General features: G+C 37.2%; 1 protein-coding gene across 1 annotated transcript in view; it reads right to left on the minus strand.

Annotated features, from left to right (window-relative positions):
* Window positions 1–24517, minus strand: part of SLCO4C1 (solute carrier organic anion transporter family member 4C1) — an 84605-nt gene that overhangs the window by 58249 nt on the left and 1839 nt on the right. Inside the window, exon 2 of the mRNA NM_001192846.1 lies at window positions 20836–21099. Within this exon, the coding sequence (NP_001179775.1) occupies window positions 20836–21099 (264 nt within the window). The remainder of the gene's footprint in view (window positions 1–20835; window positions 21100–24517) is intronic.

The following is a 24517-nucleotide window of genomic DNA, read 5'->3' on the forward strand; positions in this document are numbered from 1 at the left end:
GGTGCTATGGTCAAATCAGTGTGGGAAATATTGTATTATAGTACCTCTCCTCTTAGATTAATAAGCATGCATTTATAAGTAATATGAAAGTTTTATACATTATCTGTCATACATTCAAGTGGCTTTTTTCTCCATTAATGTCTAACATCTCACAGAACTAGTGTTCCATAAAACATACTTTGGTTTGAAGTATAACGAAGGTGTCAGGTAAAACAAAACAACCCTAGGTAATTAAAAGTTTTAAATTAACTCTTGTATTGACAGACATAATTCTGAAAGGATTAGTGTTATCAGTAATCATTAGTGATTCCTAGTGCCAAGACTCTATTATTTTGGGGGGCTCCAAAATCACTGCAGATGGTGATTGCAGCCACGAAATTTTAAAAGACACTTGCTCCTTGGAAGAAAAGTTATGACCAACCTAGACAGCTTATTGAAAAGCAGAGACATTACTTTGCCAACAAAGGTCCGTCTAGTAAAAGCTATGGTTTTTCCAGTAGTAATGTATGGATATGAGAGTTGGACTATAAAGAAAGCTGAGCACCAAAGAATTGATGCTTTTGAACTGTGGTGTTGGATAAGACTCTTGAGTCTTGGAGTCTTGCAGTTCATGGAGTCGCAAAGAGTTGCACACAACTGAGTGACTGAACTGAGTGCCAAGGCTCAAATTTTGCTTCCCATCTTTTGTCTTACAACACATCTCCTTTGAAATGAACATACAGATGTAGAAACTGTGAGGATGACTCCAAATCTCAATTTGAACTTCCAGTGTTTTATGTTCTAGAATTACACTTTTCTAAAAAAAAGAAATCTATATTTTATTTATTTAGAGTTATACTTCTAATGCCAAGCTTGTACCTCTAAATCTAAAACAAAATTCTTCACCACAAACCGAACTTCCCCACCTGATATTCCAATATCTGTTCATAACATCCATTTTCTAGTCATCAAGTCTGAAACATGAAAAGCATTCATAATATAGTCCTTGGCTATAATGACTGTGTCAAGTGCTTTTTCTCCTGACACCACACCCATTGTTCAAGTCTAGTCATCTGAGTTGCCCTAAGGAGATTTTCATTTACTATTTTTTCTTTATTCAGTGACTAGGCCTGTATGACTCACTGGGCTCTTAATTACCAGGCATTACTTTTATCTTATCCTCATTTATGTTAACAGCAATAAAAATAATACACACTGGGTACTTATCTTAAGCAAGGTCCTTCAATGGCAAACATTTTCTTATCTAATCCCCAGAAAAATCCTATGAAAGTGATACTATTGCTTTCCTCATTTACAGATAAGTAAAGTCTGGTTAGATTAACTTCAAAATTTCTTAAGATTTAAGAGCCTATCCTATGTATTTAAGAGATTTCATCTCATGGTTAATGGTGACATAAAGTAAAATTAATGTTTCTTGAATAGTTTGGGATGTGAATTCAAAACATTTCTATAAGAGCTCCTGACTGTAAGATAAAGAGACAAAAACTTTTTAATAATAAGATTTAAAAGTTGATCTCCTGATCATCTCTAAAGTACAATAGAAACTCTGGACCTAACAGGCCATTAACCCATTAAAAGATAAGAAAACTGGAATTGCATATCATGAATATAACAGGAATGACCATAAATGCATAAAAGATTTTTTTAGCATTAGAAAAGTATATGTATAAGTATATACCAATAAATTTAAAATCTCTTAAAATAAAAATATTGACTACAAATGATATAAAATTTGAATGAACCTATTGTGGCTCAGCTGATAAAGAATCCGCCTGCAATGCGGGAGACCTGGGTTTGATCCCTGGGTTGGGAACTCACTCCAGTATTCTGGCCTAGAGAATTCCATGGACTGTATAGTCCATGGGGTCACAAAGAGTTGGACACAACTGAGTGACTTTCACTTTCACATGATTCAGGAATAAATTGAAATAGGAATCAAAAGTGTACTTCTAAAATCAACCTATCCAAAATGGTTTCTCTAGAGAATGTATATCAAAGCTCCATCAACAACAATCGGTATATGGTATTTAAACTGTTCCAATATAGGGAAGAAAATAAAAAGTTTCTCACTTTGTATGAAGTATTAGCACAATTGGGCTTCCCAAGTGGCTCAGCAGTAAAGAATCCACCTGTCAGTGCAGGAGACCTGGGTTCAGTCCCTGGGCGGGGAAGATCCCCTGGAGAAGGAAATGGCAACCCACTCCAGTATGCTTGCCTGGGAAATCCCATGGACAGAGAAGCTTGGCAGGCTACAGTGAAGCTTGGCAGGCTACAGTCCATGGGATTGCAAAAGATTCCAATGTGACTTAGCGACTAAATGGCAACAACATTAGCACAATCTCACTTCAAAACAACAGCCAGTTGCAAGGATGAGCTTAAATCAAAATATTTGTTGTTAAGAGTCGTTAGAATATGTGTATATTTTTATATATGAGTTAAGGTTGCAGTAGGGCACAGATAAAAGAGATAACAAGCAAATTTAAGATTTTTGTATGGATGCTTTACGAGTGAATTTTTTTTTTACAGAGGCAGTTAAAGGAAGAAACACTGGGTGCAACTGGGCAATTACTGAAATTGCAGCAATGTGGCCTTAGGCAGAGACACATAGCAACTTTCAACTGGGAAAATAAGCAGGAGAACCCCTCCTTCCCCACATGCAAACTCCCAGTGGCTGAATCCAACTAGAAGCCACATGACAATATAGTCCATGTGGCTTATTCTAATAAATCAGACAGCTGACAAGCTTGGTAATTCTCCTTTCTGTAATCACTTCTATCATCCAGGCTGTTTCCTTACCACCTGCCTGTCTCTCAGTTGATGAGGGATTTTACAGTCTTTATAAGTCTTCAGCTGTTCTGTCTCGATTAGGTTGCCACAGGGCTCCTTTTTTTTTTTAATGAAAAGTATCAGTATATTTTTATTTATTATTTTATTATAATTAATGTAAGCATCTTATGCCAAAGAAGTGAAAGTGATTTAACAAACTCAGAATTTTGGCACATCCATGAAATTTCCATTTTATTTATAGCTTTAAATCGCATTAGTTCAAATGCATTTCTCTACAACTATTTCAACATAGCTACTTCAGAACTATTTCGGTCATCCTTATCAGTTGACTTTACCAAAGACTCTGAATCTAAAATAAACATAAAATTTCCAATCGGTAACGTTTCATTACAAATGGGGTAAGTCACAAGTTGATGGCTGGGGCTGTTAATTTCCAATAAGACATTCTTTTGACATGTTTCTTCTGATACCCCTAGTATAAATGAGAACCTTCAGAAAACCAAAGGGCAGAACCAAGGTACATTAAAGAAGCCTCTGCAGCTTAAGCTTCCCACAGTCCTAGACCCCTGAGAGACGCAAGGCAAAGCATCTTTCCAGCACAGTAAGTGGGTTTCCAATATTTCCATGTGGTCAGGCTTTCAGAGACAGACACTTAGGCATATCATGAGGATATACCATCTTGGCTCTGGTTTCCTTATCTATGCCAGAAGACGTTAATACCCATCCAAGTCCAAAGGTGGAAGAACACATAAACAGATAACGGTAATCGGCTACAGCTGACTGTAAAAGCACAGGCTGGTGCCAGCGCAGCCCTATGGCAAGTTTTCCTCCACACAGCCCAAGTAAAACAGTCCTGCTGAAGATAAACGGAACAAGGACAGTCAGTGCACAGAGAGACAGAAACCTTCTTCCCCACCACTCTGACCTTTTAAAAGGTAGATAGTACTTAGCATATTGACTTGTGTGTGCTGCTTTTAAATATGATCTAATGCTGCTCCACTTCTTCTTGCTTCTATTCTGATGTGTCATCCCAGTTGCCTATGGTATCATATTAGGAACCCCATCAGTAATTGCATAGGCTATTCCTAACTCTTCATTCATCAATTCATTAATGCTTCATTGAGCGGCTTATTGGAGAGAGGACACAACAGGAACTGCAGCAATGCCTGGTCCAAGATGCAGGGCTGTTTCTCCATCCTCTCGCTCCCGTCTGTGGAGGGCCGGACCCCTAAGCGAGCAGACACTTTGGGGAGACCACCGCGGATAGCGGCACATGTCCCTCAGCAGGGCTGCAGCGGCCAGCCGGCCACACATTATGCTCAGCAAGGTCTGGCAGCCCGCAAGCGGGCTCTGTGCACAGTCGGCCACATTCCACGGGTGTTCTTTTAACAAGTACTATTGGGTATATGAGAGTTGCACTATAAAGAAAGCTGAGACCAAAGAATTGATGCTTTTGAACTGTGGTGTTGGAGAAGACTCTTGAGAGTCGCTCGGACTGCAAGGAGATCCAACCAGTCCATCCTAAAGGAGATCAGTCCTGGGTGTTCATTGGAAGGACTGATGTTGAAGCTGAAACTCCAATACTTTGGCCACCTGGTGCAAAGAGCTGACTCATTTGAAAAGACCCTGATGCTGAGAAAGGTTGAAGGTGGGAGGAGAAGGGGACAACAGAGGATGAGATGGCTGGATGGCATCACCAACTCGATGGACGTGAGTTTGAGTAAGCTCCATGAGTTGGTGATGGGCAGGGAGACCTGGCGTGCTGCACTCCATGGGGTTGCAAAGAGTAGGACACAACAGAGCGACTGAACTGACTGGGTACGGGGATATTAACAGGAACCCACAGTCCAAAATACACTCTGCCTTGCCAGTGATTAAAAACAACCCAATTTCCCTTCTTAACAAGGATCCATCACTTCTGCAAATTCAGTGGTCATCTTCTCTACCTGTTGATTATTCAGTATGAAGACTAAGGCTGGAAACAAATTCTGTAAGTGGATATTTAGGTACAGAACTAAAAGGCTCCAACCCACTGCCACTCCCTAGTCCAGTACCCTATGTATGCTGGCTATGGAGGTCCCAGCAACACAGAATGCATTCTGCCTCACTTAATGAATATACCATGTTCTGTAGAGAAGGAAATTTTATTCTTCAAGTTATAAGAAAACAGACACTATTCTACCAAGTCAGAGACTTCTGGGTGTTGGGGTACATAGTAAGACACACAAGTGAATTTCATGAGCAGAAGTCTGTTACTGTAATTCTGCTGCAAATGAATTTCTTCATCAGAAGTGATGCAACTTCTTCAGAAGTTAGCTATAATAATGAATTGAGTAAGTTCTAACAACATTGAGTGTTGCTAGAAGCATCACAAGTGGTAAAAATAAATTCATGTCTAGAATATGTATTTGTCTTAGGAGGACAAACTGCAACCAGGATAGATATACTCTGGCTCTCCTGGGGTATATTGGTTGCCCTAGGGAATGTTACCAAATCACTGCTCTCAGGACTAGATCCTGAAGTTGGTAAATTGGGTAATGCATCTGCAATACAGGAGTTAGACCAGTCTATGAGGAGGGAAAAATCATTTTGAACCCATGTTTAGCTTCCTTCTATACTATGTGGTCATTTTTAATATGGGTCAATTCCACAAAAAGCACAGTGACTGGGGAAAAACACTGATTGACACTCACTGGACAGACCATATTTTCTTCCTGATTGAGAGTGTCTTCTACAAAGGATGCCCTCAAGTTAACAAGTGGCAAAAAACACCTTTACATTCTAGGCTTCAGATTCAGCATCAGTCCTTCCAATGAATATTCAGGATTGATTTCCTTTAGGACTGACTGGTTTGAACTCCCTGCTGTCCAAGGGACTCTCAAGAGTCTCCTCCAACCCCACAGTTCGAAAGCATCAATTCTTGGGCACTCAGCCTTCTATTTGATCCAACTCTCACATCTGTACATGACTACTGGAAAAACAATAGCTTTGACTAAAGATACCTTTGCCATCAAAGTAATGTCTCTGATCTTTATTAATAATATGCTGTCTAGGTTTGTCATAGCTTTCCTTCCAAGGAGCAAGCATCTTTTAACTTCATGGCTGCAGTCTACTATACACGTGTATTAACTCATAGCATACTATTAAAATTACCTTGTTAACAACTTTCATTTTTGTTTTGTTTTGTTTTCAAGCTTCTGACTGGCCAGCTTATCTATTAGAGTGTTGTGCATGGAAGAGTTAGTTGCTCAGTCATGTCCAACTCTTTTGTGACCCCATGGACTGTAGCCCACCAGACTCCTCTGTCCATGGGATTTTCCAGGCAAAAATACTGGAGTGGGTTGCCATTTTCTTCTCCAGGGGATCCTCCTGACCCAGGGATTAAACCTGGGTCTCCCACACTGCAGGAAGATTCTTTACTGTCTGAGCCACAAGGGAAGCCCAGACTGTTGTGTGTGAATCAATGAAAATCTGTACCTCAGGCCTTCTCTCCTATCAAAACAGAATTTCCACAGACGATTGGCTTTTAGGGACATGCCTGAGTGGGATTTCTCTACAAAATGTTCACCTTTGGTAGGTGCCAGCAAAAACCCTTTGTAAGCCAGGCTACACCTTTTCCTGCTCTGTTAGCCAGTCACCAGGAACTCTGTGAGATCCTTGTAATGAGGACATCTGGGGTTTTGTAGTAAAACCATGCTAACTCCTGTCTATAACAACCTTTCTCCATTGGAAAAGAGGGAAGTGCAAGTCAATAAAAAACAAGTAGGCTAGTAGCATGAGATATATGCCTATAGTTACTTGCATCTTTCAAATTTATTTTCATCTACCATTTCATTTAAAAACAAAATGTCCAACTTTCACATGTCTAATTTTATGATTTGTTCCCTTGTAGCTAAGCTAGTAAAGAATCTGCCTGCAACGGTGGAAACCCAAGTTCAATCCTGGGTCTGGAAGATCCCCTGGAGAAGGAAATGGCAACCCACCGCAGTATTCTTGCCTGGAGAATCCCCTGGACACAGGGGCCTGGTAGGCTACAGTCCACAGGGTCACAGAGTCAGACACGTCTGAGCAACTAAACCACCACCACCACAGTAGTAACATACTTTATGATGAGGAGTTCAGGTTGCACAGTGATCCTAATCCTGTTTATGTCTAATATACCAGCACTGAGGAGCAAACCAATGGTTGCTTTTCAAAAGAATAATGTAGGCAAAAAAGCTTAGCCTTACTAAAAAAAACCCAGGGGTCCTCCCTGTGAAGACTTGCCAGAGGCTTCCTATATCTTCCCAGTCTGCCATCAGTTCAGTTCAGTTCAGTCACTCTGTCGTATCTGACTCTTTACGACCCCATGGACTGCAACACACCAGGCCTCCCTGCCCATCACCAAATGCTGAAGCTTACTTAAACTCAGGCCCATCGCATCGGTGATGCCATCCAATCATCTCATCCTCTGTCGCCCCTTCTCCTCCTGCCTTCAATCTTTCTCAGCATCAGGGTCTTTTCTAAGGAATCAGTTCTTCCCATCAGGTGGCCAAAGTATTTGGAGCTTCAGCTTCAGGTATGGCCAACGGGTATGGACAATATTTATGACAGTGTTCTTTGGACAGTCTGCCATAAACAGTCATAAACATTGTCCATACCTGCTGCAAGAACTTTATCACGTTCCAGAACTCAGAAGGCCTTTGAGCAATACAGGTCAATTAAAATAGACTGTGGAGTAGATAAAACCATGGCCCCACTTGCTGTTAATAGCACTGAATGGATTAAGGTGACCCCAAGCAAAATACATCCCATGACATTTGTTTTAAAACCTACTTGTTTTAATGACCTGAACTTCAAGCAAATACTTTTAATTGGAAAATAAGGCTCAGGGAAAAGTGCCAAAGGATTTGACTCTTCCTTACTCTGATAAGCTTAACTAAGTCCAAAGAGACAAGACACAATGCAAAACTTAGAGTGTGATTATTGGCACATAAACCTGAATCATGTGAAATGATTTTCTTGGGCTCCAAAATCACTGCAGATCGTGACTGAAGCCATGAAATTAAAAGACACTTGCTCCTTGGAAGAAAAGCCATGACAAAACTAGAAACCATATTAAAAAGCAGAGACATTATTTTGCCAACAAAGGTCTGTATAGTCAAAACTATGATTTTTCCAGTAGTCATATATGGATGTGAGTTGGACCATAAAGAAGGCTGAGGGCCAAAGAATTGATGCTTTTGAACCGTGGTGCTGGAGAAGACTTTTGAGAGTCACCTGGACTGCAAGGAGATCAAACCAGTCAATCCTGAAGGAAATCAATCCTGAATAATCATTGAAGGGCCTGATGCTGAAGCTGAAGCTCCAATACTTTGGCCACCTGATCCAAGAGCTGACTCACTGGAAAAGACCCTGTTGCTGGGAAAGATTGAAGGCAGAAGGAGAAGGAGACGACAGAGGACAAGATGGGTGGATGGCATCACCGACTCAATGGACATGAGTTTGAGAAAGCTCTGGGAGATGGTGAAGGACAGGAAAGCCTGGCGTGCTGCAGTCCATGGGGTCACAGAGAGTTGGACATGACTGAGGGACTAAACAATAACAATACCTGAATCAATTAGTTTCTGAACCATCTACACTATTAAATGAACCATTAGCCTCTTCCAGGAGAGATTGTGACTGAATAAATATTAAAATGACCCTCAGTTCCCTAATTTTTATAGGCAAGAAACAGGCTAATACAACTTTTAAGCATCCAAATATAGCCAGGGATAATTATAAAACAGGACCAACAGAGAAAAATGAATTGTAAAGCCCCTCCCAAGAAGCTGGAGGAGAGTTTACTCAAGGAACAAGCATGACAGCTTCCCAGTGGGATTTCAGGATTTCTCTGAACCAGTGACTCCTGGCGTGCAGTCAACATTGCAGTCTATGGGGTTGCAAAGAATCAGACAGGTCTGAACAACTAAACAATGAACAACAAACTGGTAATGATTATTATGGCAAGTACATTAGTTTCACATTTCTGTTTTTAAAATGTAAACAGAATGTTAACTGGAAATACAAAGAAGAGTCAAATAAATAATACAAATATAAAGAGTCATATCAACTCAAGATGTATCACAGATTTAAATGGAAAATGGAAAACGATAAACAGACTGGCTCCAAATTGGGAAAGGAGTACGTCAAGGCTGTATATTGCCACCCTGTTTATTTAACTTATACGCAGAGTATATCATGTGAAATGCCAGGCTGGATGAAGCTCAAGCTGGAATCAAGACTGCCAGGAGAAGTATCAATAACGTCAGATATGCAGATGATACCACCCTAATGGCAGAAAGCAAAGAGGAACTAAAGAGTCTTTTGATGAAAGTGAAAGAGGAGAGTGAAAAAAGTGGAATAAAATTCAACATTCAAAAAAATAAGATCATGACATCCGGTCCCATTACTTCATGGCAAATAGAAAGGGAAGCAATGGAAACAGAGACAGACTATTTTCTTGGGCTCCAAAAGCACTGCAGTTGGTGACTGCAGCCATGAAATTAAGACAGTTGCTCCTTAGAAGAAAAATTATGACCAACCTAGACAGCATATTAAAAACCACAGACATTACTTTGCTGACAAAGGTCCCTCTAGTCAAAGCTATGGTTTTTCCAGTAGTCACGGATGGATGTGAGAGCTGGACTATATAAACAGCTGAGCACCAAAGAATTGATGCTTCAGAACTGTGGTGTTGGAGAAGACTCCTGAGAGTCCCTTATACTGCAAGGAGATCCAACCAGTCCATCCTAAAAGAAGTAAGTCCTGAATATTCATTGGAAGGACTGATGAAGCTTCAGTACTTTGGCCACCTGATGCAAAGAACTGACTCCTTAGAAAAGACCCTGATGCTGGGAAAGATTGAAGGCAGGAGGAGAAGGGGATGACAGAGGATGAGATGGTTGGATGGCATCACCAACTCAATGGACATGAGTTTGAGTGAACTCCAAGAGTTGGCGATGTACAGGGAAGCCTGGCGTGCTGCAGTCCATGGGGTTGCAGAGTCAGACACAACTGAGCAACTGAACTGAACTGAACTGATAAACTTTTTGAAGAAAAGAAATAGAAAACCTTTGAGATCAAGGACTAGGAAACAAGTTCTTAGGCTTGACAACAAAAGGAAAAAGAGAGACACTGAATTTCACTCAAATTAAAATTTTTTGCTCTGTGAAAATCTCTGTTAACGATGTTGAAAAGGATAAGCTACAGACAAGATGAGAATATTTGCAACCTACCTATGTGACAAAGATCTAGTACTTGAAATACATAAGCAACTTTCAAAACTCTACAGTAAAAAAAAAAAACAATCTAGTTAGAACATGGGCAAAAAATAAAAAAGATATTACATGAAGGACAAACAGATGGCAAAAGAGCACAAGCAAAGATGCTCAACATCATTAGCCATTAGGGAAATGCAGATTACAAGCAGAACAAGATTTCACTACAACCTATCAAAATGGGTAAAATAAAAAATACTGAGGGGGAATTCCCTAGTGGTCCAGTGGCTAGGACTCCATGCTCCCAATTCAGGGGGCCTGGTTTCCATCTTTTTTCAGGAACTAGATCCCACATGCCCCAATTAAAGAGCTCACATGCTGCAACTAAAAATTACTGCATGTCACAACAAAGATTGAATATCTCATGTGCAGCAACTAAGATCCAGTACAGCTAAATAAATAAAAATAAATACTAAAAAAAAAAACTTTTAAAGTAATGACAGCAAGAAATGTTGGCAAGGACGTAGATAAACTGGATCATTCATACATTGCCAATGGTACTGTCACTCTGGAAAACAGTAATAAACTAAGCAGAGAACTATCATACGACGCATCAGATTTACTCCGAGGTGTCCATCCCAGAGAATGAAAAGTATGTTCATCCGTATACAAATGCTTATAACTTAACTTGGGACAGCCAAAAAACTAAGATCAACTCAAATGCCCTTTAGCAGATAAATGGTTGAACAAAACATGGTAAATCCATACCATGAAAAACTTATTAATTAGCAATAAAAAGGAAAGAGTAATTAATAAACTCAACCCTGATGAGTCTTTACAGAATTATTCTGAATGAAAAAAGTCAATTTCAAAATGTTAAGAACTGTATAACTACCAAAGTATAGTACAATTTTTAAACATAAAAATGTTATGAGATGCTTTATTATGGAAAAGTTTTAAACTGTAATTATTTAGCTCTGTGAGAATGGTTAATATATATAATTGAATATGGTACAAGAACAAGAATGCTCATACATTGTAAACTATGAAAAATATTATACTAACTCTATAAGAGACATACACAATAAAAATATTAAGACAATCCCAAAGTTGCTCTCTTGAGGAAAGAATAATAATGAATTTTTTTCCCCTCTTTCTACTGTCTAGTTTTACTCAAACTGTCTGCCATGACCAATAGAACTTTTCTAACGAGAAAAATAAAATGCATTAATAAAAATCACAACAAAGGAGGGTCAGTTAAATAGATTATCTATAAAATGAAACAATATAAAAGCATAAATATTCTTCATTTTGTCTTTTTAATATTTACAATATCCCACATATATTCTAAGTTAAAGAATAGATACCCATAAGTTCAAAATATTGTTTCCTTAGAATGTGCATTGGTATATATATGTGAAAATGTGATAAAAAGATATATGAATATGTATAAAGGTTAGTAAGAAGGTATGAGAATATATTAATGACTCAGTTCAGTTCAGTTGCTCAGTAGTGTCTGACTCTTTGCCACCCCATGGACTGCAGCACACCAGGCTTCCCTGTCCATCACCAACTCCTGGAGCTTACTCAAATTCATGTCCATCGAGTCAGTGATACCATCCAGCCATCCAATGACTATGGATGGATCCAATGACTATGGTATTAATGACTATGTAATGTAAAAGTGCAATTCTGCATAACTACTTGTGAATACACATATGAATATGTATATACATTAAAAGGCTGAACTACTGATAGTGTGCTATCTAGGATGTGTTATCATGCAGACTTACTTCCTTTTATTCCATATATTCTAGTTTTTCCCCTTTTATATCATTTTAAAAAAATTTTTCTATCTTCTGATTGGCTGCCAAAGGGACATATCATATTCAAAATTAGGAAAAATTTAAAACTATTTAGAAAGAGGTACCTTGGCTATTTAAAAGGCAATATTTTAGTATGTTATACTGAGTAGCCCCAATTAATTTAGCTACGGCAAATCAAATTTCGCCAGACTTTTGGATATGCTGATATCAAATGGCACTTACAAAAACATATGTATCAGACTGAAAGATTTTTAGTTGTCCATATTGTAACTACCATTGATAATAACTAAAACAAACCATGAAAGGCAGTTTTTTACATTAAAATAGCTGTTAATTAGCATGAACAGAATTTTTATTCATTACTATTATTTGATGAGAACTTACCAATACCAGGCACTGCCTTAGCACTGTGTGTAATTTCCTATGAAGTAGCAGTTACTACTACCATCATGATTTATAGTTGAAAAAAACCTGTGCAGGATCACACAGCTCTATCATCCAGTGCTCGAGCAAAAATTTAAACTGTTTTGTCTGACCTTAATATCCCTGTTATACTACTGATACTTTCATTCAATGTAATGTGCTAATACCACTAAAATAAAAGAAAAAATACAGTAAAACACACTGGTTAATTTGTGCATTTTTAAGAACAGTGACCAAGAAAATTGAATTTCCTCATTTTTTTCTCACCACAATTTTTACCAACCATTCTGAGGAAGCTACAAAAAGCATTGCTTAATCATTACCTCCCATACATTACATCTGGTTAGACACAACTATGCCTATGGTCCGCTTGAATGCCCTACCAGACATTTCCTTTTATTTCACACATGAAGATAACTAAGGGTAATCACTATTACAGTCTATCCAAAAACATCTGACATTTTGGTATCACTTTAGAAGTACAGTAGATAGTGAAATCAATATTTTAGCAAGCAATTTAAGATGAAAGCCAAAAATTTAATATCAATGCATTTCGCTTCTATTTCTGAATATGCTTCTCATTTTAGCTTCCTTTTTCATGTTGCAAATTTTTAAGATACCAAATCTTACCCATAAAAGTCATTTATGGCAAATAATCTTTGACTCTGATAACTTATAATTCTTTCCAACTCAGTGGCCAAAAGAAGGGAAAATTATTCTTTATGGAGTAATTTTGGGTTCCATAAGGCCAAGCTAACAGAAAATGTGAACAGAGAATCCCAGACTGCCTTTATCTGCCGTAACCTACTCTTACTGCCTTCTGTGAAAGGACAAGGCATCAGACTCCTAACATGCCTCTTCTGAAGGGGTCCAGTCATTCATTTATATGTCTGATAACAAACATTTCTCAGGTACCTACTATGCATCATATGCTGTTATAGGTGCTGGCCATAATGAAGTTTCTAAATCCAATAATCTGGAGGAGAAAATGTAAAGTGAATAGTGGAAGCAGGGTAAAAGGGACAAGCATATCCATGGAGTTCTTTGGTCAATAAGTTCAGAACCATATATTTCATATACCCTAACCAAAGAGTCACACAATGCATTCACTTTTACAGTGATACAATAAGGCACGTCTTCAGCATTCATCTTTTCTCAAACTCATTGAACTAGAGGAATCCATGCTTAACATATCCCTGATACCATCAGAAACTCGGCTTGGCAGATCATATTTTGGTAAATGTAGCAACATTACTGTCTCTTGTTCAAGACCACGAACTTTAAAATTTGTATCTGTCTGCAAACTATAACTGTGGGCAGAATTGAGTTTGTGCTAACATCTCATTGACACATGCCTCCCTACTTATTTTTCTCTGTGAGTTTCCTCTATTTCAGAAGTTAGGTCATGTGAATTTCAACAAAACTGGCTACATTAAAGTAGGTAGTATTTCCTTATGCTTGTGAAACTCCTGTTTTAAAGGAAAATATAAAGCAATAATCCTGAAATGAAAAGAAACATTTATTTCTATGTCCACAGTTGATACTACTAAATAAGGAAATTCTAAACTGGACAAGTATTTCCCAAAATGGACTTCTAAAATAACCAGGGTAATTTTTAAAAACATAAATTCCTGAGTTTCACTTCTTGAATTAGAATTAGGATCTCCACAGGGCATTAAATAAGGGTACCAACCGTCTAGGATAATTCATATTATCAAGACCACGAACTTTAAAATGTGTATATGTCTGCAAACTATAACTGTGAGCAGAATTGAGTTTGTGCTATTATCTCATTGACACATGCCTCCCTACTTATTTTTCTCTGTGAGTTTCTTCTATTTCAGAAGTTAGGTCATGTGAATTTCAACAAAATTGGCTACATTAAGGTAGGTAATCTGGGAAACAGTAAAAACAGTGATGTTAAAAACAATGATAGGTTCTTCTACAGCACTGAATACCCCTAAAGTTAGCTCTAGCTCTTTTACTGTTGTATATTAAATTTAAAGATCATTTTAAATAATTCACTTTATTACACTACTATATATTTTAACCTAAGAAACCACCTGCCCTCTTTATTGCATTATAGTAAAATTTAAATCTAAGAAAAATCAAAGTGATTTTCATAAGAAAGAAGCAATATAAAGAAGGAGGAACACCCAGAGACCAAGCAAAATTAAAGCGTCCTGTATTTCACTGAAAAACTCTAAGATTTTTGGCCCTCTGTCTTTTCCATTCTAGGCAAGAATTCCATATTCAAAAAAAAAAAAGCTTTAAGAACACAAGACAAAAACAAAACAGTAATTAAAAATTAAGTCCAATCTTGAGTCCTGCTCTAATCATTTTCCTAATTCAACATTTTTAGTTAGTCAGCCTGTGCAACTAAAGTCCTTTGATGCAAAATGCTCCCTGAAATACCATTTCTAAAACATTAGAAATTTAGTGATTAAGCAAATGGGAAGTGTTGAGAGCTATATATATATATATATATATTTTTTTTTTTTTTAGAGAAAAGGATATGAAAGAGAAACAAGAAAACAATACAACTTAAGAAAATGTATCCAACTATTGATCAGTAGAGAAAAACAGCTTTACTGGATTTAGTAATTAGTTCTCTATAATTCTTAAGTGTTTACAAATGACTCCTGTCACAAAGTCTCAAAGACAAGAAAAGATTATTTTATTTACCAGCATTAAATTAACACTCATCCAAAGGAAATTAAAACGTGTTTGGATGAAGACAAAATGTTATGTGGCAAAGTTTTGATTATTTATTGCATTTTAACAATATTTAAAAGCTATATTAAAATATGTTATGTTCTGTTGTTGGTCTGACCCAGGTCTTGTGCACAGCAGGCAGACACTTTACTGTCTGAGCCACCAGGGAAGCCAAAAATACAGCAAAAATGAGTGGCGAATATGATTTACTTGAAAATGGTTTATGACATTATTCTATTCTCAGGTTAACATATAAAGAAATCAGCCCTTAGAAGCATTTATTTCCCTAAAATTAATTCTTCCTTTTTTGTGTGTTTGTCTTTCCTTTTTTTTTGAAATTAATTCTTCCTTTTTTCTTGTGTTTGTCCAATAACAACAAGTAAAACTTCTCTTTGATAAATGTTATTTTTTCCATTCAAAGTTAGATAATTGCCTCTAACCCTTCAGTTCAGTTCAGTTCAGTTCTAACCCTTATGTCTCCACTAAAATTTTCTTTAAGAAAATAATTTCCCAAACCTACTTAAATTTATTTTTTATAGAATAGAAAATTCAAGCTGTTTCCAAACACTTTTCTTCCTTTTTTGCTAATTCTTAACCTCCTTTTGTGTTATTCTCACACCTGTGGAAATTATACATGCTTATCATATTTCATATTTTGTTTTCTTCTACTTACCAATTATATTACATTACTTTAATCTCCTCTTACAGAGAGTATTTCATCCAAACTGCTGTTTGGTTTCCCTCAAGTTCAAAACAATACCAACAAAAAAAGCATACAAAGGAATATATTCATTTTCTCAATGTTGGTTTCAAATTAACTTAAAATGACATGTATGATTCAAATAATATGATTTCTTAATGGTATACTCTTTAGGTTATTTATTTAAAATTACCTAAGAAGATTATACATTTCCTTCTAATTTATTTCCAAAAGCTTTCAAATTCATTTGTTTTCCTTTTCTCACTTAAATCTCCAGTTTTTTTTCAACATTCTCCTTAGAGTTGGATAAATAACTCAGATTTGTGGTTACACGATCCTGTATTTACAAAAGTGGATTAATTCACTTGAGCAGACAAGTTAGTGCAGACCATTAAAACTGGCTATCTGTTACAGATGGCCCAAAAGCACACAAAAGGATGGTCAACAACACTAACTAGTATACAGATGCAAATTAAATCTACAATGAGGTATTACCACTCGCAGTTCAGAATAGTCATCATCAACAAATTTACAAACAATAAATACTGGAGAGGGTGTGGAGAAAAGGGAACCCTCCTACACTGTTCACGGCAATGTAAATTGGTAAAGCCACTATGGAGAACATGGAGGTTCCTTAAGAAACTAACAACAGAACTACCATATAATCCAGCAATCCTACTTCTGGACGTATCTATGGAGAAAACTATAATTCAAAAATAGACATCTACTCCAATGTTCAAAGCAACACTGTTTACAATAGAAAGGACATGGAAGCAACCTAAATGTCCATTGACAGAGGAATGGATAAAGATGTGGTACGTGTGTACAATGGAATATTACTCAGCCACAAAAAAGAACAAAATAACACCATTTGCAACAACATGGATGGACCTAGATACTGTCATACTGAGTGAAGTAAGTCAGAGAAAGAAATATCATTTGATATTACTTACTTGTGGAATCTAAAAAAATGGTACAGATGAGCCTATTTACAAAACAGAAATAGTCACAGATGTAGAAAACAAACTTATGGTTACCAAGGGGCTTCTCTGACAAATCAGTTGGTAAAGAATCCACCCGCAATGAGGGAGAACTGGATTAGATCCCTGGGTTGGGAAGATCCCCTGGAGAAGGGAAAGGCTACCCACTCCAGTATTCTGGCCTGGAGAATTCCATGGACTGTATAGTTCATGGGGTTGCAAAGAGTCAGACACAACTGAGCAACTTTCACAAGGGAGAAGGGGGAAGGGATAAGTTTGGAGACTGGAACCGACATATACACACTGCTATATATAAAATAGGTAACTAATAAGGACCTACTGTATAGCACAGGAAACTCTATTCAATATTCTGTAATGACCTATGTGGTAAAAGAATCTAAAAAAGAGTGGATATATGTAAATGTGGGATTCTCTGGTGGCTCAGACAGTGAAGAATCTGCTGACAGGAGACCTGGGTTCAATCCCTGGGTCAGAAAGACCCCCAGAGAAGGGAATGGCAACCCACTCCAGTATTCTTGCTTGGAGAATTCCATGGGTAAAGGATCCTGGCGGGCTATAGTCCATGGGGTCGCAAAGAGTCAGACACACTGAAAACTCACACACACACATACATGCTCCACCTTGCTGTACAGCAGAAACTAACACAACATTGCAAATCAACTTTAATAAAAATTAAAATAAAACTGGCTATATGAACTTAGGGAAGAAATGGCATAATTTCTTAAAAATGTTGTAATTATTTTATATACTTAATTAACCACCAGCAATAAATAAAAAATTTTAAAAACCTAAACAAAGCATAAAAACTAGTATTAATTTTAGCTGTTATTGACCACCTATGAAATCACCAGAAATTCACTTCACCTATTTTCCTAGGGGGTGTGTATGTGTGTGTGTGTGTGTGTGTGTGTGCGTGTTAGTCACTCAGTTGTATCTGACTTTTTGCAACCCCATGGATTGTAGCCCGCCAGGCTCCTCTGTCCATGGAATTCTTCAGGCAAGAATACTCCAGTGGGTTGCCATTTCCTTCTCCAGGGGATCTTCTCATTCCAGGGATAGAATCCAGGTCTTCTGAATTGCAGGTGGATTCTTTACCATCTGAGACACAAGGGAAGCCCTGTCCTAAGGTTCTTCAAGGTAAAAGAAGGGATTCACAACTTCTAACATTCTTTCTATTTGCAAGTGTCCAGTTTCCTTTACATATATAATGTAATTTCAACCCTGAGTTTTTTATCTGTTACATTGTAAACACCTCCACTTACACCAAACACAGCCCAGTGACATTTCTATTAAGGAAAAGTTTCAGGAAAAAAAGAATGTAAAAATTTCAAAATAGCAACCAGGCATTTTTCATATATTGACTGCGGAAGAGTAACTGGTATATTCTTTCCTAAAAGTCAGTGTGACATTACCTATCAAAAATTAGAATAAGGAAGCCCTTCTAACCAGTGTTTTCATTTCTAGGAATGAAGACTAAAGAATGACTTGAACATTTACATAAACATTCATGTCTAGAGAGATATATTGCAACACTGGATATATAGTATGCAGTTCATACTTAAGTCCAAACCTGAATTCTTGATTTGCACTCCCAATTCTGTTCTACCCAGTCTTCCACACAAGAGTAAATGGCTCTAGTTGGCCAAACCAAATATGAAGGAGTCATTATCCATTCTTTCTTCACAATCAATCCACTATAAAGACCCATCTCTTTTTCCTCCAAAGCAGATTGAAAATCAATCACTCCTCTAAATTTCTACTGTTACCAATCCCACCCCAACCACCTTTATTGCTCACCTGAACTATAGTGAAAATCTCCTGGGTGATTTTCTCACAAATACTCTTGTCCCTCAGAACAACAGACGCCAAATGATCATTTAAAAACATAAATAAGATCATGTAATCCCCTGTGTAAAACTCTCTCATGAATTCCCATTGCATTTAAAGACAAATCCAAATGACTCACGCTGTGGTCTGCCTGCCTCTCAAGTTTATCTCAGCTACTCTCTCCCTACCTTTGAGAATGCTGGCCAAAATTGACACTTCCTAAAATCTACCAAGCTGTCTCCTGCTCCAAAGCCTGCAATCATTTTTTCTCCTGCCTGGAAATCATCTTTCAGGACTGGCTCCTCATTATCCAGTTTTTATCACAATAGCCTTCCCTTGCCCATGTATTTTCCCGTGTGTGCACTATTACTTCATACTATTTCTTCCCTTATACACTCACCTCAATAGTGTTTGTTGCTTTATTTTGTATTTCCTCCCACTAGTATATACAATCCAGAGGGCATGAAACTGTTTCACTGCTATTATTTCGGCATCAGGTAGAGTCCATATCAATAAATATTCATCATACCAATGGCAGAATAAGGGCAAACTGAATTTTTATTTTTATTTTCCATAGAGAAATTGTTATTTAAATTATTAGTAAATTTAGAGTAAAAAATTTACAGCTCCTCCAATTCCTCTACCTAATCTACTTCAACTAAAATCATGGAAAACATCAACATGAATGTGGTGAAAACTTGCATGATATACAATAATGTACTGAAAGTTTATAATCTGGTTTCAAGAACCTTTTTGGCTTCATCTCTGGCCACACACTTCTTAATTTGTGGCAATTTCCCTTTGGGGAATAGAAATTATTCAAACTGGCTGCGACACAACGGGTGTATGGAAGAGAGGAAGCAAAGAAGATGGCTGAGGACAGATCAGGCTTTTGCACTTGGAGCAGGTGTTTATATTTTAGTTCAAAGAGTTAAAGTTGTATTTTTTTTTTTAACAAAGTCTGTATACTTTAAGAACAGTAGGGTATCTGATCAACTGGAAAAATGAGGGATTAAAATCCGGACAAAGATCACCACCTAAAGGCTATCAATACAATACTGTTTTTGCTATCACAGAATCAGTTTTGTATTTCTTGTGACAGACAAAAATTCAGCTTTTCCCTTACCATTAGGATATCAAAGATACTATACGAAATCCTGCATGTCTTATTTATAAAACTACTCCCAGAGAAAGTATGTGCAGTTGAGCTAATAAAATTTTATGGAATCTTATATAATATACTAGAACCCAGTAACTGTTCTTTCTATAGATAACACATTCACCTTATCTCATTCATTTCAAGCTTTATCACCTTTTTAATATATCTTCTCTTGATCCATATACTTGCAAATTCTATTTTTACTTCTAAAATGAAGTTTGCTTACTTAGTATGTACATCCCTAAAACCACACTGTATGATATATATACTTTGTTATTGAAAATACTGTCCTATTGTCAGTCTACAACTGGGAAATAGATCTTGGGAAATGTTAACACTTTAATATGAATCTTCAATATAATACAAATATAAAAATCTTAACTTTTTGAAAATAATGACTGTCATGCAGCAGGCCCCAGTTCCCCTTTCTTCTTACTATAAGCCTTTTTTTCATTTACCTAACCTCTGAAAGCTTCTGATTTTGTGGCTCTCTGATTTTATTTCAATATTTGCTATTAAAAGTCTCAGGAAGGACAAAAATGTCTACTTTCATTTGTACATTTCTCGGGTTCTCCCATAATTGGTTTTCCATTAAAAAAAGATACTTTGGGGGAAAAAAGGAGAAGGAATATAATTAATCAAACTTCCTTTTTCTGAGCCTTTAAATAATGTACTGAGCAGAGCAACACTTTAGGTAACTAAGTTCTGCGTCTCTAAATCAGAGTCAAAAGTGAAACTGGTTTCAGTACTCAGAAAAGGCCCTACTCCTGTAAGTTTCACCTCTCATTCTCAAATCAGGAGTCAACAGGTCCAGGGTGCAGAGCTGTAAGCACAGCACAGAACTAAGGGGAAAAACTAGATCTTAAAGCCCCAGCGAAGCCACACCACCAGCAAAGCAAAAAGGTCATGTTTTTTTTTAAGGAAGATTGTGTATAATATGGGGAATGAGTATTAGAAGATTAAAAACTTGGAGATCCACTGAAGCAATGAACAATGCACAATCTGTCTCAATAATCTCCTGCTCCACACAAATCACATCGTAACAAAGCAGTGAACACTGGAAGACAGCTAAGCCCTTACCCTAAATACCATACAAGTGAGGTGCAGTACAGAGCCAATACAACTTCTTAAAACAAGCAAGAAGGGAACAGAAACTTACCTTCATAAAGAGACCCAAATTGGTATTTTCCACTAAAAAATTTGGGCAGTGAAAACACAAGCGCTCCCAGCCCTAACATAAAGGATGCAAACGCAAGCCATCTGGGTTTGTGTCCTCTTTCACCAATGAACGATACAAATAAAGACAGCAAACAGAAGGCAATGTCATAGCTTGATGATATCAAGCCGGTCAGGGAACTCTGCAGTTCATAGCGCTTCTCGATAGTGGAAATGCTAATATTTACTAGGCCATTCACCACAATACCTAAAAGAGAAAAGAGTAAATTTATGTGCATTATTACAACTTTACCATATAGAGTATGATAATTAACATGACATTACTAAAGTTTGTTCATTTCTATTGATATTTTTAAATGTCCAATTTTAAAAATCTCAACGTTTCAAAACTAAGCAAGCCAAACATATTTCCTTTACAAATCAATTCTCTTTTAAATTATACATTTGTAAATTTTCAGTCATTAAGTAAAGTTGATGTTTATCACATACTGAATTACAGCTAACCATGTTTCTTTAAATACAAAAGAGACTGGTAAAGTCTCATGAAGCTGATTCATTAGAGAGTTTCCAGGTATAGTATATTCCCATGGGCCTCACTTGGAAGACTACAAAACATATAGGTGATTGAGAGGTTAAAAGCTAAAACTGTTCAAATTACTCAATCCTTGACTTAGTCTTAGGAAAGGTGCAATTGAGTTCTCAAACCTCTACCTTCTTCCAGCACTCTTAGAGTCATTAAAGTCATCATTTAAAAGTTCCTGGGGCAAAAACAAACAAACAAAAAGTCTATTTCAATTACTAGCATTCTAAATCATAGGCAACGTGACAGAAAATAACAACTTACACTTCATCTGCTCATTATAACTGTGATTAAAGAATATAAGATAAACAAGAAAAAGCTGAAAATTCAAATCTGACTAACAACAAAAATGTCTAATTAGGATACTGATTATACAGAAGTTTAGATATTACTATGTTGCTGCTGCTGCTAAGTCACTTCAGTTGTGTCCGACTCTGTGCAACCCCATAGACGGCAGCCCACCAGGCTCCCCCGTCCCTGGGATTCTCCAGGCAAGAACACTGGAGTGGGTTGCCATTTCCTTCTCCAATGCATGAAAGTAAAAAAATTACTCAGCCATTAAAAAGAATACATTTGAATCAGTTCTAATGAGGTGGATGAAACTGGAGCCTATTATACAGAGTGAAGTAAGCCAGAAGGAAAAACACCAATACAGTATACTAACGCATATATATGGAATTTAGAAAGATGGTAACAATAACCCGGTGTATGAGACAGCAAAAGAGACACTGATGTATAGAACAGTCTTATGGACTCTGTGGGAGAGGGAGAGGGTGGAAAGATTTGGGAGAATGGCATTGAAACATGTAAAATATCATGTAAGAAACGAGTTGCCAATCCAGGTTCGATGCACGATACTGGATGCTTGGGGCTAGTGCACTGGGATGACCCAGAAGGATGGTATGGGGAGGGAGGAGGGAGGAGGGTTCAGGATGGGGAACACATGCATACCTGTGGCGGATTCATTTTGATATTTGGCAAAACTAATACAATTATGTAAAGTTTAAAAATAAAATAAAATTTTTTTAAAAAAGTGAAAGTGAAGTCTCAGTCATGTCCGACTCTTAGTGACCCCATGGACTGCAGTCCACCAGACTCCTCCATCCATGGGATTTTCCAGGCAAGAGTACTGGAGTGGGGTGCCATTGCCTTCTCCAAGATATTACTATAAAGTGAAAATAAAAAACCATCTAATCAAATTACAAAGTTTCAAACTGATTATTCTTTTTACTTAAGAGGCTACCATGAATTGTTTTCAATCATTAATTAATATAAAGAGTACATCCAAGATATTATCTCTGTAATCTCTTCAAATTTTGCTTTATCAAGACTGTAACTGGGAATATATTGCAAGAAACTTCTTACAAATTTTAAAAGTCCTAACATGATTTTTACTTTCATATCAATTTAATAAATCTATACAGCAATTTATAGCTCTTGATGTTTTAAGATATAATTTCTAAATAGCTAGGAATGACAGATTTATAAGGGGGATAGCTTAGTCGGTAAAGAATCTGCCTGCATGGCAGGAGACCTGGGTTCGATTCCTGGGTCAGGAAGATCCCCTGGAGAAGGAAATGGCAATCCACTCCAGTATTCTTGCCTGGAAAATCCCATGGATAGACGAGCCTGGCAGGCTATAGTCAATGGGGTCACAAGAATCAACAAGACTTGGTGACTAAACCACCACCACCAAGGTTGTCTGAGAATCTGAAAAGTTCCCATCTAAAATCAACTTCCCAACACCCTTGCTATACTGATTAAAAATCAGTCATTAGAATTATTGTTTTTACAGTAAAAAAAAATTTCTGAGAAAGTAAATTTGTAGACTCTTACGGAAAGACAGCATTTTAAGCCTAGGATCCCAAAGTAAATTCTACACTACATAAACTCCAAGAACTTTGCTTTTTTAAAAAAAGAAATCTCATGAAAGGCTACATACTATGTCCACTGGAAATGCACGAAGCTAGGAGGTACATTAGGAAATTAAGTGCTAAGAGAGAGTGAGTAAATGAGTGAAGTCGCTCAGTCGTGTCCGACTCTACGACCCCATGGACTGTAGCCTACAAGGCTCCTCTGTCCATGGAATTTTCCAGGCAAGAGTACTGGAGTGGGTTGCCATTTCCTTCTCCAGGGGATCTTCCCAGACCAAGGATAGAACCTGGGTCTCCCGCACTGCAGGAAGACACTTTATAGTCTGAGCCACCAGGAAAGCCAGTGCTAAGAGAAATACTGTTTATTTTTGATAAGTGGCTGGGTTAAGTAAATTCATTTGACAAGCTTTGGCTCTTTTTTCACCAATCACCTATTATAATACTGTATCTTGGAAATGGTATTCCCAAGAATCAAGATTGAGAAACATGATAATGTTTTCAGTCATTCAAACTTAAGCTGAAATAAGAATTTATGGAATCATTTTCATCTCAGATTACACTTCTGAAGTTGGAGATTTCTAGATAGGGTAACTCCAGGCTAAACTTGACACATTTCTCTAAGAATTTCAACAATATTTTATATTAAACATAAAATGATATATTCTGGAATAATATTGCAGTTTCAGAATATGTCTTAAAACACAAGATAAATTTTTACTTGTGAAAGAGTCGGACACGGCTGAGCAACTGAACTAATTTCTTTGAACTTTACATTTGACCTTAAGACGCTTGGTAATCACTGATTTTGGACAACTAAGGTTAAGATGCTGAGAGAGGGCCAACTTTGGTTGGGACAAGAAAGGTGGAAAAGGAAGCAACTCAAGCACAAAACTGTCCTTCCGAGAAGAGCTGCAGCTGCTTCGCAATCAACAAATATTTACTCAGCACCTAACCTGTGCAAGCAACACTGAGCTGCTTTAAGACAGTGGGGCAGGAATAGGAACAGGTAGAATATATTTCGATTCAGTCTTCTGTTAATCTTAAAAAAGAGCTATTTCAAACCCATTTTTTTTTTCCGATTACATTTCTTTCCATCAGTACTTAATTGCCTTTACAAAAGTTTTAAACTGTGACTCCCCCCCCCGCCCCAGAAAAAATCTACATACTATCAAATTCCAGCTAACTTATTGCATGTCCTTGAAGATGTGCCA

The sequence above is a fragment of the Bos taurus genome, chromosome 7 (assembly GCF_002263795.3).
Source record: "Bos taurus isolate L1 Dominette 01449 registration number 42190680 breed Hereford chromosome 7, ARS-UCD2.0, whole genome shotgun sequence".
Classification (NCBI taxonomy): domain Eukaryota; kingdom Metazoa; phylum Chordata; class Mammalia; order Artiodactyla; family Bovidae; genus Bos; species Bos taurus.